Here is a 15,494-nt window from a genome sequence, read left to right on the forward strand (position 1 = left end):
TTTTAACGCCAAAGTTTTTTGAAGACTGGAGTTTTCAGTAATGTATGTTTTTCAAACTTTTTTCAAATTAGTTTATTTGATTTGATAATTAGTTTGTTAGAGCAAGTACTTTGCCAGAGAAAGCCTGTTATCAAAAACACATTTAATTCAGCCAAGTTCCGTTTTTTTCTAAGTTTTGGTAAAAATACAAGTCAGAAAAGTTAAGTTCTCTTTTTTTCGAGCTGTGTTTCTTTTTGAAGACCGAGAATGCGCCAAAATTTATGAAGTTTTGGCGCTTTTATGTTGAGCTTGAGGGGACAACTGTTTTAAGGGATTGTATTCTGTTGAGTTATAATGTTTGGTCGGAACGGTTGTTTTATATGAGTTTACAGAGGTGTGATTTAAAGACGCGAATTTGAGAATAATTGATTGAGGCTGGCTAGGTTGTTCGAAAAAGATTGACATTATAGCCGCAATATAAATTAGACCTGTACTGGTTTAGGGTGAAGATTGGGGGATAAACTGTTTTGTACCCCTGTGGGTACTTTCTTCAGTGAATCACACTAGATCACCGTTTTTAAGGTTTGCCACGCCTCTACTACTTAGATCAGAGCAGGAGGAAAAATGTGTTCAGGACAATTTAAAACTGTGGTCTGGATTAATACTTGTGTTGATCGAACTTGTCAGCGCCAGAGATTAACACCTTCTGTCTGGATTAACACAAGTATTAATCCAGACCACAGCTATAAATTGTCCTGAACACATTTTTCCTACTGCTCTGATCTAAGTAGTAGAGGCGTGGCAAACCTTAAAAACTGTGATCAGGTTTGATTCACTGAAGAAAGTTCCCACAGGGGTACGAAACCGTTTATCACCCAATCTTCACCCCAAACCAACGTGCCATATTTTTACGCACGTGCCATATTTTTACATAATGCATTACTATGTAATGACACGTGCTCTGTATCTGGGGGGGGGGTGCATAACGTACTGGGGAAGAAGGGGGGTGTGGGCATTACGAGGCAGAGGCATACCCCAAAATTTCCGCCTTAGTAAAAGTCGCTCAAAAATTGGATACATACAATCAACGAAATTAGGAGACATCTTTTGTATCTTACTTTTCGCAAAAGGGGTTCCGCCAATTTTAAGAAATAAAAAAACATTCGGTGCAAAAATTAGGTAACAAATCTTGTGGCACGTTTCCGCTCAATTTAGGTATCTATTATTCGCGCGCTTTTCGAGCATGCAATAAGCACTTTAATAAAGATTTAATTGAAGCTTTCAAAGCTTTAAAGTGCTTTTTATACATACAACCACAAAAACTGATATTTTTCCGAAAAATACCTCGCACATCAAAGGCTTTATATGTCAATGTGGGACTGGCCCATTTTAATAAGTTGTAATAAATAGTACTAATAGCTAGTATTAAGTAGTAATAAAGCACTATAAGTAGTAATAAAGTAGTAATAAAGTACTACTAGTGGTAATAAGTTAGGCTTAATTAAATAAGTAGTAATTAAGTTAGGCCTAATTGCGGATTATATGCGAAATCGAGCTACATTGCGTGCGAAATGTCGATACATAAATGGCGCAGATGCGTGATACAAGCCCTGCGAAAAATAGGTTATAAAGTTCGTACTTGTATTTAGCGGCTAGGATTAGGACACTTTTGCGAACACGGGTTGCTAATTTCCCTTCCATTTTGCCGGTTTCTGCTGAAGTAGCTGTTTTTTGCAATATTGTTCCATTTTCAATGTATTAACATAGTAAAAACGAACACAATATTTACGCATCGGGCATATCTGCCCGTGACGATTTGGGTATACCTCTGCGTCGTAATGGGCACAAACCGAAAAGATCCGAGGTCGCTTTAAAACCGTTTGCTTGCTTACCTAAAAGAAAGATGGTATCATATCGGCTTAGTTTGGTAGGTAAATGCACATGGGTGTCAAAGGACCAAAACCATTATTTGTAACAAAATATTGCGTCAGAATAATATTTCGCAGGTTTCGCAAATTTTTGTAGTTTTCATCTTGAAATATGATTTCCCATGTCGGTTTTTCACGGAACTAGCAAGGTTTTTCAAATTGAAACGCTTGTTTTTATAAGAGTATTATTTTTTAAGTTTTGTGGTAATCCTACACACATCTTTTAAGGTGTTACAAGCCAACGCCTCGGCTAATAATGTAGACCATTTGGTCCGTTTTATACCTTTAGTTTCACAAAGAGTATCTTAATGCATTTATAAAGGGCTTTACAGTGCGGTATATATTTTGTCGCCAAATGAGCAAAATATTGATTAAATTTAGAGGAGCGCGTAATGAAGATAACAAATAATTTGATGTAGTAGTTTACAAGACTTTAAAAAAATGACCAAAGGTTAGTCGACTAGGATAATGTTTTATGAATCAGTTTGTAACTCAATGAGAGATTCTAGTCCGAGTATATTTGTTTTCAAGGTCGGGAGTGAATGCGTGCCCCTCTTACAAGTACTTGCACCCAGACTTAATGTTGCGACTGGTCAATGTGGACTTGTGTGGGGACAAGTGGTACTCTATTGAAGATGTCTGGCTTCAACAACTTCACTCTCAGATTGAGATATCCATGTTATCACACTGTGCCCAAAATGGTACTTTGTTCACACACCAAAACATTCAGGGTTAGTTGAATTAATGAAAGTTTTTCTCTGCTGTATAGCCTCATTTTTATCTTTATTGGATAATCTTTTGGAGTGTCCACTAGTTAACTGCGCAGCGCGGTATTAGGCAAGAGGAGGAGAGGAGGGTGTATTTCTGTGAGGGTTTATTTCTTATCTTAAAGTAAGTAGGATTTTTTCCGTGGGTTGTTTTCCGAAACTGAATTGTACCAGAGAATTGCATTTACGATTCTAGCTAGTGTCTGTTTTCATAAGTTGCTGTCAAATACTTGTGAAATAATTCTTCTTTTACTGCAATGCTGACCAATGTTTGAGAAAGGTTTTAAACGCTTTTTAACGAACTCATTTGTATGCCGGCATATATGTGTTAAAATTAAAATTTTAATCAAACCATGAAGAGATTGCCATGAATCAGAACGCTTTGAAAAATAGAATTTGAAATCCAAGTTTAAACCAAAAGTTCATGCAATTGATAGCCCCTCCTTTTATCAGGCTATACCAACCATTATCGAACAAGCATATATTTGCGCACCCATTTTCATGCAAACAAGTTTTTATAACAAAATATTGTAGCTGTCTATAAAAAATACAATTTGCAGACGATACCAGTATATAATTTCGAGATGAACCAGAAGAAAAGAGTGGTAACAAAATTGACAGTATTTTACTGGAGGTACTTGAAGAAAAATCAATTGACTTTGATTGCCGATAAAACAGAGCTACTTTTTTTCTTTACAAGGATGAATTAGAACCAAGAGTTACTTATAACGGGAGTATAAAACAATCTGCTGAGAGTTGTCATTATTTAGCAATACACTTGGCACAAAATTGTGGTTTTATGAAAAATTGCGGCTGTTATTCGCGCTCTACGTCTGGTAAGAAATCACATACCTTTATAAATAGGGCGGCATTTTTTTTAAAATCAATAGTCCTTTTTCATCTTTCATTCAGTGGAGTTTTTCTTACAAATATTTTCAGCAGAGAATTTGCGGCGTTTAAATCGACAGATTGATTGGGGCATAAAAGTTTTGTATATGCGTCGTAAGTATCACTTTTCCTACCAGCTGAATTAATTATTTTGTAGTTTAGTCTGATGAAACTTCGCACAAACTAGAGTCAGTAAGGTACATTAGAGACCTTTGAAAAATGTGCAAACCGCTTACAGTTACAACAGAACAAGCGAGCAAAATGGCTGGTAATAAGAACACAAAAGCATACTAAGCAGAGTAAAAGATCTTTGATTTTGAAGAACATCCAGAAGTTATAGTTTATTCTTTTTAATGTAAGAGCGAAGGGGGAAATTACTTTTCAAAAGATCTTTAACAGAGTTCTTGCGATGTCAGCAATATACCAATAGACAGGCAATTAGGGTAATTCGCTTCCTTCTTTTATATTTAGGAATGAACAGCTTAATGGCTAATATCAATCAATAACCAGAAGTCCATTAGTAGATTCATGTTAAACATTAACCTTTTGATTATACTTTTATTTGATATGTTCGGAGAAAAAAATATTGCTTATATCAGAATATCTTTTGACGCATTTCAGAATTACGCGTCGACTGTATTTCACAGTCGTTCCTCTTCAATCTGATTGGTTCAAACAGCAGCCAATTATATCGCCTCACTAACTGCTACTGGGATTCCATCCAATCAGAAGCTCTCTCCAGCATCTTTCTAAATGGAGAATCGTATCAAGTGGACTCCAGTTGTCTCAGAGCATGCCCGATGCCAATCACACCATTTGAAGTTTATTTTACTTCTGCCGGTTAGATGCTGACGAATATATTTTGCTGCTTTTTTAGTCAACATTTTTCAAAAAGAAAAACAAATTTTTACATAATAGTGATTTTAAATTCTCACCGCCAAAAATTCCTTTTATTTTGAACTAAAAGATGGCACTCATACTTGAAGAAAAATCTTTCACTGTGATACTCTCATTTTCGAAGCAACTTAAGATTACTGCAGTGGGATCTTTTCAAAAATTGCCCCCCCCCCCCTTTGAATAGAACCTAAGCAAGCGATTTGTTAACCAATCAGAGACGACTTATAACCTTCCACGTATGTGAATACTATGTTAAACTGAATAGAATAAAACACGCCACGCTATAGCAATCCGCCGAATTGGAATACAAAGCGAAAAGAATTTCCCACAACCCACCCGCTTCGGCGCGACAACCCACCTGCGCTTTTCGGATTACATCCCACAGCGCATGAGAGGCATGGCCGTGAACAGCGGTCCGATATTGCCTGTAGACCAAGTAATGTGAATTTTAACACAGAAGGAGTGGATTCTCAAATAGGTACCAGGGGGGAGGGGGGGGGGGGTGGGGGAGATCACTGCAGTGAACGTGCTATGGAAAAGGTATCATATTCTAAATGCTGGTCCTCCTTATTTATCTGATTATTTGTTTGTTGGTTTCAGAGGTGTTGTTAGTCGTGTGTGTACTTCTGATCAGCTCAGTTTGTGTCTTCATACTCGGTTCATATCTCGTCTGTATCTTCAGAAAACAAAAACAAAACAGGTAATTTGAGGGACTTCAATATTTAGGAACTCAAGTGATATCATTTCAGAATCAAGGGTAAAAAGTAGTCAAACACAAAGATCTCGATGCAGCTCAGCTTAGTCATTCAGTTTGTATTTAAATCTTAGAAATGTTTGTGGAAAACGCGTAAGCTTTAAAAATACGTTTTTACCGCGCATTGTCTAAGTTTCTTCCCTTTTTAGTTGCCTTCTCGGACTTCTGACTTTTTCTAAAGTGTTAACAGAAACCGCCTACGTTTTTAACCCTTTGATTCTCTAAATATGGAAAATAAATCCTATTCGCCCTCGGTCCGTGTGCCACCATATACATAGTTGCCCTTATTGGTAACGCAAGACTATATTGTTTGTATAAATCAGTAGTATCCTTCCTTGTCAACTGAAAAAAGTTTTCACGTTTTTTTTTCTGTGAAGAGCCATTATGCAGTTGTAGTTTTGCACTTTTCTAACGGTGTGGATGATAATGCTAGTCTCGCGAGCTCCTCCAAAAAACCCCTTTTGTTTCCAATTTCCTCGAAGTTTTTATTTCAGCGAACAATTCGGCCAAGTTTAAACTGTTATTGAAATTGAAGCCAGTTCCAAATAGATAGCTGAGTACAGCTATTATTGACTTTCTCGTGGTTTTTAAGACTCGAAGAGGAGTTTTGTTTTTCTTGGTATTTTTTTAGGGGAAGAACTATTTTTTCAGGCGGCCGTTTGACCTAAAAGCTAAAGTGTGTAAAGTTGTCACTCGACTGAATTTTTTCTGAGGGAGAAAAGTTATTTGATCATGCATTGTGTTCAGTAAAGGAGTTTTCTACTATCTATGAACTGTGTTTTTAAGAGAATGGCTGATATAGATAACCGTTTTTAGTAGTTTTCTTTTCATCTATTTGGTTCAACTTTTTTGCTTGTAGTTTGGTTTTTTCTTAGTGGTGCGTCAACATGTAGCCCTCTGAAATTGATTGTAGCGTTTTTAAGAGCCTAATAAGTTTTTGAGTGCAAAATGGCCCAAAATTTTTCGTTTTTCAGTCCTTCTGTAATTTCCGGTCCAATTATGGCCCTTTTGTAAATCTTAATTCTGTTTTTGGATCTTTGAACAACTTTTCTGTAATCAATATATTTAACAACATACATCTGACAATTCATGCATTGATTGAATCTGTTTTAGACGTGAGGTGTTTTTGTTTTACAAAATTGAACACACAATAACTTTTTCTTCAATTTTTCTATTTTGTTTTGATTTTCTTACTGTGCTCCCGCTGCTAAGACATGAAACTTGCTTTTATTTGAAATGGTTATCAACTTTCCAAATTATGAAAAAATGCTTTTGTCACTTTTTTTACTCTGTCTCCGAAATCTTTCCATTCTAGCATTTGGCAGTTCATTTTCGTCAAAATCTCTTGTTGCTAATTTTTTGCAAAATACATTTTAATGCCTTTATAGTTTAATCTCTCTTTGAGATTTGTAAATCTTTTTTTCTTATAATATAAAATTTAGCAACAGTTTGATTTCATTTTATCAAGGATGTCTCAAAGAACAAGAATGTATTTTCCAATTTTTTGGATTAAAGATTACACATTTAGTCATTGTCTTTCAATGTAAAGATCCTTTTTCCTATGATGTCTGTGTGACATTGTAATCATTTTTTGTTTGATGTTTGCCTGCTTCAGTGATGTTAATTTTTTTATTGTCAAAGGGCTTAAACTCTTGTAACCACGAGGGCTTAATTTGTCTCGTAATAATATGTAATTCGGCTGCAAGTACGGCTTTGATTCGGGAAGACCGATGTTTCGATTTGCTTCCGGAATCTTTTTGACTATGTTTTTTTATATCGCCGTCGATGTTTTTGTTACAACCATATGACATCCAGTTCACTAATGTTTGCTGTTTATTTATTCAATCAATTAAAATCGGGTTGCTTGTGTGCGTGACGTGACTTATCTTTCATTGTATTGAGATTTTTTTTTGTTTGCCTTGTTAGTTTTCGATCACACCAGGCTTAACTCATTCTCGTAAATAGCCTTTCTCATCTTTGAGGTCACATTTCCTGACTTAAATTGACGAACACTTCTGAGCAATAAATACAGAGAATTTTTTAGGTTTATGAGATTGTCTGAGACTACAGATCTACAAAGCTATCGCAGCTATTTTTGACCAGATAGTAGCTATGCTTGTGTATTAATGCAAAATAAAAAGCAAAATTTATTAAAATTAGAGATTAATTTGTGTTTTGTTTGGTCAACATACAATTTCGGTTTTTGTGAAAATCGTCAGAAATGTTATCAATTTCTTGTAACCTGATTTGGTACACATTGTCGAAGGTGTGATCAAACCATTTGAATATCTTCGGGTTTTTCTCAAAGTTGAATTAACTAACCTGCTCCACGATCTTCTGGTGCTTCTCGATGGAGGGGTTTGAGGCGACTGACTGGTCTGATGTGAACTCCAGTTTGTGTTTTCACTTGATCAACACGAACAATGTTGTCATTACCGTCGAATGTCTGTATTATGCCAGCCAGCGGCCAACAAATTGGGGGACTGTTCTCTTCTTCGATGATATCAATATCGTCCACTGTTGGTTGTACGTTTTCTGTCCTCCCTGTGTTCCGGTGCTGCAATGAAGACAAGTATTCAGCACTCCATTTCTTCCAGAACTGACTAATCATTTTGTCTATGTTTCTCCAATATCGTGACAAGGTGTTGTTCTTTGGGGAAGATGGCTCGGGTAAAACTGTGATGGGTCTTTCGATGATGAAATATCCAGGGGCTGGAGCTAGGGGATCATTGATGTCGGTTGACGGCGCTGTTAGAGGGCAAGAAATGAGGTTGGCCTCTTTTTGTGTCAGGAGTGTTGTGAAGGCACTGGTTGATAACTTAGTCGAGCCAACTGTTCTTTAAAGATGGCGCTTCATAGATTCAACAGCTGCTTCCCACAGTCCTCCAAAATGGTGCGTCCTGGGTGGTATTGTAAACATACCAATCAATGTCATTTTGGCTCGCAAAATTGTTGATGAGATCCTTGAACTCTTCATCTCGAAGAAGTCGTCTGGATTCGAGTTCTCCTTGGGCTCTGATGAACGTTGTCGAATTGTCACTGTAAATTGCTTGTGAAGTACCCCGTCTTCCGTTGAATCTCTTGAGGGTATCGAGGCAATCTTCTTTGGTTAGGTTTTCCACAGGCTCTAGGTGTATTGCCTTTGTGGTGAAACAAATGAAAATAGCAGTGTATGATTTTTGCAGTTTTTGTGAAGAGTCTTTGGTTTAAAATGGTCCACAATAGTCCATCCCAGTGAAGCGGAAGGCAAAAGATTCAACTATCCCTTCTGCTGGCAGATCTCCCATTAAGGGCTGGCGTATGCGGGCGTCAAATTGTATGCAGGGCTTAAAGTTGTGAATAACTTTCTTAACACTGGCAATTCCTCCAGGAATTCAAAGTGTTTGTCGGAGGGCAAAAAGGTTAATCTGTGGTCCACTGTGAAGGTTTCTCAAATGGTTTTCTTGGATGAGTATTTCAGCTAGTGGAGATGTTTCTGAAATTATTATGGGGAACTTTTTGTCCTCGCTATACGGTAAATTTGTACGATGACCAACAACTTGGATGACGTTGTTGTCTTCGTCGAAGAATGGGGAGAGGCTGAGTGGATGACAATTTTTGTTGATACAGTGGCTGGATGATTCATCTGGTAGGTTTGAAGTTGAGTCTTCTGGTGTTGTTGATCCTTTTATATACCTAAATTCCGGCAGAAAGTTGCTAAATGATGCTGTAAAGGGCTATTCTCGCTGAGCGGAGATTTGATGGGGAAAGTTGATGACAAACATCAATTTGTCTCTTTGTTGTGATGTGTTGCTTCTTTTTAACTGTTGATAGAAGGCTTGTTAGCGACCGCTGAAAAACTTGGTGATAAATCCGTCTGTAGCTGATAAACAGATTCTTTCTGCAATTTGTGTTCCGTTGATTGGAATTGTTTTTGTTGCCTTCATTTAGTCGTTGTTCATTAAAGAGTGGTTGCTGTTTATTTGGGTTAAAAAAACTGTACAATTCATGATGATTGCCTGGTATTGAAAGAAAATTGCTGGATGGTGAAAACTAGTCTGTCGATGTTAACTTGGTTTCAGTGGTTATTTGCTGAAGTACATTCAAACGTTGCGTAGAGTTCTCTTCCTTTGACTCCGCGTGCTCGACAGAGAGAAGGGGCTGCGGGCAAAAATCTGCTTGTTGACTGCGATGATGAACGTTTGGCTGTAGTGATTGGTCTTCATGGCTACTCTGAAGAAGGGTCTGTTGTTGGGAATCGTCCCCATCAAAGTGGTTAGATGAGTTTCGATAGCAGATCTTCTGCAGATGGGATGCTTCATGATTGTTGCTGGAGAAAATCGAATCTTCGCATGGGTTTTCCTGCTGGTTGGCTACGAACAAGTTTTCTTTGAAATTGTTTAAAGATTGGTCTCGGGGTTTCATCGAGTGTTGTAGATGCTGATGACCTTAGTTGAACACCCCCGTGCTGCTCATTGTCGGACACTGCTTTGGTTTTGGTTTTTGATTCATATTTGAATGATCAATTGCAGGTTGCGACTGACTGTGATTGTTGCTTGACCTTCTCCTTATTCCTGCTTGTAGTCGTTGAGTGAATAGTTTGACGTAAGCGAAGACTCTTACAAGTTGATACAATGATGACTGTCTGCTGATAATATCTAATACCTTGTTGTCTTGCTTCTGATGCTGCATTACTAGTAGAGATAGTTGGGCTGATGAGTTTACCTCGGCTAAAGCGTCAGTTGAGGCGTTATAAGGAGGTGTAACATCCAAGGACGGCCAAAACTGCTCGTCTTGACGCAACTAATTGGTCCCTTTCCACCAAAGTTATTGATTAAGAAGTCTGTCGGCGGCTGAAATTCCTCTTAATGCGCAATCAGTTGGATTGTATTCTGTTGGTACAAACTTCCAATTTTCTGATGGAATGATGCTCTGAATGGTGGCAACTCGGTTAGCAACGAAGGTCTTCCACTTTCTAGGAATATCTTTAATCTAGGCGAGGGTCACTTGGGAATCAGCCCAAGGAAAGGTTTTCGGATTGTGAAAACGGCCGTCATTGATGGCTTCCTTCACTGCTTGAGACAATTGTGCTTCAAGAGGTACTGCACAGAGTTCTAAACGAGGAACACATAAAGTTTTGATTGGGGCAACGCGTGTTTTGGCTGTTACCATTTGTGTTTGAACTCGGTCGTCCATTTGCCCTCACACGTAGGCAACTGCGACGTATGCTGTGGTCGAGGCGTCACAAAACACATGAAGCTCCAAAAAGGTGGTGCAAAAACTCGTGGTTCAAGTGTGATCTCAAGTTCTTTGAGTTGATGTCAAAATCTTCCGTATTTTTCTAGAATGCTTAACAATAGGATTTCGTCCCAGGTCAACTTGTCCATCCATAGAACTTGCAAGAAGGTTTGCAACTGAATTGTTGTTGGTGACAACCATCTAGGGGGTCAAACAACTTTGTGGCTTCCGATAATATTTTCCTCTTTGTGTTGGGAAATTCTTTGTCCATGCAAACTGTGAACGTGAAATGATCTGGGACAGGGCTCCACTTTATTCCAAGTGTTTTGACTGTGTAGTCATTGCTGTTGATTATCATTTTGTCTGAGGTTTCGCGAAAACAGGAAGGCATTCGCTCAACAAGTGATGAAACGCTTGTTGTCGATTTCCTAAATCAAAACAAGCTGTTTTCAGTGTTGCGATTATTTCGTCCTGAAGTTGAGCGGCATGCTCTACATCTGAGGCTCCTGTTAGGAAATCGTCCACATTCAAGTCATTATTGATTGCGAGGCGGAGGTTGCTGCTGGTGCAACTGTCTGCTAAGGCTTTGAGAGGTCTAATTGAGTGGTACGAAGATGCAAATCCAGAGGTCACTCTTGTCATTCTGTATGTTCTCGCCTCTGTGTCATTTGGATTTTTCCACAAAACCCTGTGAAAATCCTTGTCTTCATCGTCAAGTTGAACTTGTCGTTACGTCTTGGCAATGTCGGCAGATAGTGCTACGTGATGGAACCAAAAACGAATCAGAATTCCAAACAGATCCTTTTGAAGTTGTGGTCCAAACATTAGACGGTCGTTTAAATATACTCCACTGGCTGACTTAGCTGAAGCATCGAATACGACTCTGAGTTTAGTTGTGCTGCTGGCGTCTTTGATGACTTAATGATGTGGCCATTAGAAACAGTTTGTGGCAAGCATATGAATTTTTATTCTGTGATTTTCTTGCATGTGTCCAAGTTGAATGAATTCGTGAATGAACTGACTATATCTGTTGTATACATCTGGTTGTTTCTCCAGTCGGAAGATGAGGCTCCGTAGTCTTCTTTTTGCTTGATGGTACGAGTCACCCAAGGGTTTGGTTTGGCGTGTTCTTTGAAAGGGAGTTTCACAACAAATCTTCCCTCTGAGTTGCGTCGGATGGTACTTTTGAAGTGACCTTCGCATTTGAGTTTTTCTGATGTCCACTCTGTTGTTGTCAAAATTTCTTCAATTTCCCAGAATCGCTGTAATTTGTTTGTTTCAGAACAAATGAAAGAAAGATTGAAGTTGAGTACTCTTCTTTTCAAGTTGGCTTTCACGTCCGATCACGAGCCAATCAAAACAAGATAGGCGGTAGGTAATTGCCTTTTGAGGCTCCTTGGGTCTGTTGTCTCCAATTATCAATTCTTTATAGTGTCCTGCTCGAATTATCAAGTCTACAGTGGATGGCTGATTAAAGTTTGGGCAGCAAGATTGAGGTCCTGAAGTTTTGTCCAACCGCTGACATTTACATGATGCGAAGGCACATTGCTGGTCAATTTGGCTACGACAGTATCTCTGATGCGGAAGGAGTCTTCATTTTTCGTTTCAGAATCAAGGTTGCTGATCCTTTGCTGTTGTTGACTTCTTGAGCTCCGAGTCCAACAACTCTGCCATCGGCTTTTTCTTCAATCCAAGGCGTTGTACTGCATCTTCCGTGATGAGGTTGCTTTGGGATCCTGAGTCTAGAATGGCTCTGATATCATTTTTTTCCATTTTTGTCAACTGATACAATTGCGGTGGGAAGAACTACTTCTTCTTCTTCTTCATTCTGCGACTGTGCTGCGGCTATAAATTTTTCTTTGTTTTTGTTGACTGTTTTCGCTTCTTGATTGCTTGCTTCTTGTGGTGACGTGCTGCTAGTTGTAACTGTTGGCGCTGTTGAAGCTGTCCCCGAGATGTTATTGGCTTCCAAGTGCAAAAGACTGTTGTGTTTTCGTTTGCACTTCCTACAACTCGATCCATTGCATTGTTCGCTTTGATGTCCAAGGCGTAGGCAGTTGAAGCACAGCCTTTTTGTCTTGATGAACTGAGCCCGGTCCTGTACTCAAAGTGCTTTGAAACTTTGGTACTGATAAATTTTGTGATTTTTGTTGCAACGTTCACACGTTGTATTCACGGATGTCGATATATTTGAATGAAATTTGTGAAATGAAAGTTGTGGGCTGTTTGTAGGTTTCATGTTGATGGTTGATGCTGACTGTTGTGTGGCTGCTTCAATGGCGCGTGTTCTTTCTTCCATGAACTTTTTCATATCAAGATAGCGTTGGTGGTTTCTTCCTGGTGATGAAAGTTCCCAACATTTTCTCGTGTGGGCGGGCAATTTCTCTGCAATGAGGTACACGAAAAAGATGTCCTGATTGTCCACGGTCTGTCCAAGGTTGCTGAGCGCTGATCTCTGTTCTTTGATTGTCTTCATGAGATCTCGAAGTGCCTTTGGGTTTCCATCTGTTACCGGTTTCTGTGAAACTATTGCGTGAACATGGGCTCGGAAAATCAGACGTTTGCTGTCGTATCTTTTCTTCAGGATGTCGCATGCTGTACTGACGTTTGCGTCTGTGATTTGGAGAGAAGTCAAAAGCTCTGCGGCATCTCCTTCCACAGATGTTTTTAGATACTGCAAGTTTTGAGTGTCTGTTATCTGGCTGTTGCTTGTCACTGCTCCATTGAATTGGTCGAAGAAAGACGTCTCCACAAGTCTCCACAAAAAGTTGGCAATTCCAGCTTCGGCAGCTTCACGTTGGTGATGGACGGTCCTGTTGCTAATCGTGGTGTTGAAGTTCTGGCTGGGGTTCTTTTGTACATGACAAAGCGGTTGATTAGGTCAACATGTTGTCCTCTCTTGTCGTCGTAATCTTCTGATTCTTCGATCTCCTCATCGAGTCTTTCGGTGTCATCGATCAAGTTTTGAACTTTTTGATTCATGTGTGACAGGTACAACTATTTTTGTCAACAATGTCCAGATTTGTTCCAGTCGTATGAGCTCCTCTTCACTGACATTTTGTCCAGGTCTATCTGTAATCGTTTTGGCCTCGTTGTTTAATCTGGTAGCAACGGTGCAGTGGGCTCTTCTTGACTTTTTCAATCTCTCGAGGTTTTCTGTCATTGTTGAAAACTTTTAGTTGGTGCTTTGTTGTTTGTCTGTGGCTTTAGTGATGAATTAGTTGTTTTTTGTTTGCTGTCTCGTTGCATTTGCTGTGTTGGTATTTGCTGTCTCTCTCTCTTTGCTGTGTTGGTCTTTGCTGTGTCTTTAACTTTGCTTTGTCGGTCTTTGGTTTGGATGTCTTTGATTCGAATTATTGTTGTTGGATGTAAACAAAAAGAAAACCCAAAAAAGTCCCACTATCTGTCCCCCCGACCAATAATACAACCGAAAAAACACACAAAAAAATTTACACTTAGTCTTAGAACCGCAGAGGTGACGATTAATGCTACCTAGTTTGACGGTTTTACCCTCCTTGGTTTTCAAAAAAATGACTCAAAAAACCTTTGGCATATATTTGTTCCCCCACTAGTTAACATTTATTCCGTGGTAGCAATTTAAATCAACGGTAATCAACTTAAATGAACTGAGGGGGGATGGTTATCTAGTGGTTGTCCGCTTTTTTTGATGATTAGCTCATTTTCGATACCCGAGCTTGGCCTATCTTAGTCTTATGCACCTCCCCCGATAGAGAATCTATTGTCTAATGTGAGCTGTTCCATAACCCGCGTGCGTTTGGTCACTCTAATTCAAAGGTATATCCTATGAAATTGTTCGGTGGACCAGAAATGAATACAAGTTCATTTCAATATTTTTGATTACTAATGTAGCTCTGCTTCAACGCTTTTTTCGCTTATGTTTAGCTTTTTGAATGCAAACGGAAACAAACTTGTCGTTGTGAAAGTTACAATTCTTGTGACTTTGATAGGGCACGCGGTAATTCTTGGTTACAATTTTATTGAGACCTTGAAAGTTCTTTCGACCTTGAACGTTTCCGTTGAACAATTGTTTTTTTGATTAATTGAGTTTTTTTATGCTGGAGTAAATTAGCAACCTTAGCTTCGGATAATAGAGACAAAACCTCAACACTATTTTGTGTTTTGTTGCAAAAGTTCATAAGAGTAAAATATAGAATTTTGACATTTCATGCACAGAAACGTTGTTTTGATACTGCAGGTGGGCCTTTGGTCAGCTAAACTCAAAAATTTTTATTATCTTTTTGATGTTAAGTAAGTAAGTGTCCATGAAATCCATATAATGCATTTTATGGTTGCTAAGTTTGTTCCCCGAAAATCAGTGACGGATTGATCAATTGAGCAAATGTGAAGCAAGAGCTACATGTGCTGGTATAACATACTTGCCAATAACAGTTATTTTCCATGAAATCTGATTTTTTACAGGTTCATGGGATACCGACTGCAGAGAAATGACATAAGCGTCACCAGTTTCAGATCTGTAGTCACAACCACGACAGGTGGAAACGGAACACCCCCCGATATCACTTCGCCAGATCACAACGACGAAAACTGCAATCAACAACACTCAAACACGTGTACAAATACAAATCAAATCAAAGCTGCTCTTGAAAATGAATCCGATTGCGATAATGCAATTTTGTCAGTTATGAATAATAGCAACCAACAGATCTATGACAGTTCAAAAATTCGAAATGATCAAATAAACGTTTCTTAAATTGGTTTTTAATTTACAGGGCTCAGTTTTGTCGTATTTCATTTTTCTATATTTTGATATTGCTTGATATGTATCATCTTAGCGGATAGATTTTCTGTGTTTTAGATAATAAAGTTTTTTTATTCCTATGAATCATTTTACTATGTACCCGGGTAGTCCCAAGAACAACTTTCCTGGTAATCATACAGTGTCAGGTGTTATTCGTGTGATTTTCGGGTAAAGATGGTACTAGAACATGCGTTATGTTTTGCATGTCAGCATATATGATCCTTGTTGCATTAGCGCTAAATGTCGACTCGGGGCAGTCGTTAAATGTGCCCCAATTTTTTTTA

General features: G+C 38.6%; 1 protein-coding gene across 1 annotated transcript; it reads left to right on the plus strand.

Moving 5' to 3' along the window:
- The first annotated feature begins 2,447 nt into the window (after positions 1–2,447).
- On the plus strand, positions 2,448–15,290 carry LOC142350765 (uncharacterized). Its single transcript, XM_075402719.1, has 4 exons — positions 2,448–2,638; positions 4,184–4,402; positions 5,060–5,159; positions 14,871–15,290. Exons 1-4 carry the CDS (start codon positions 2,488–2,490, stop codon positions 15,160–15,162), a joined length of 762 nt encoding a protein of 253 aa, XP_075258834.1. The 5' UTR covers positions 2,448–2,487; the 3' UTR covers positions 15,163–15,290.
- The last annotated feature ends 204 nt before the right edge of the window (positions 15,291–15,494 follow it).

Source organism: Convolutriloba macropyga, chromosome 12, assembly GCF_964194025.1.
Source record: "Convolutriloba macropyga chromosome 12, txConMacr16.3, whole genome shotgun sequence".
NCBI lineage: Eukaryota > Metazoa > Xenacoelomorpha > Acoela > Convolutidae > Convolutriloba > Convolutriloba macropyga.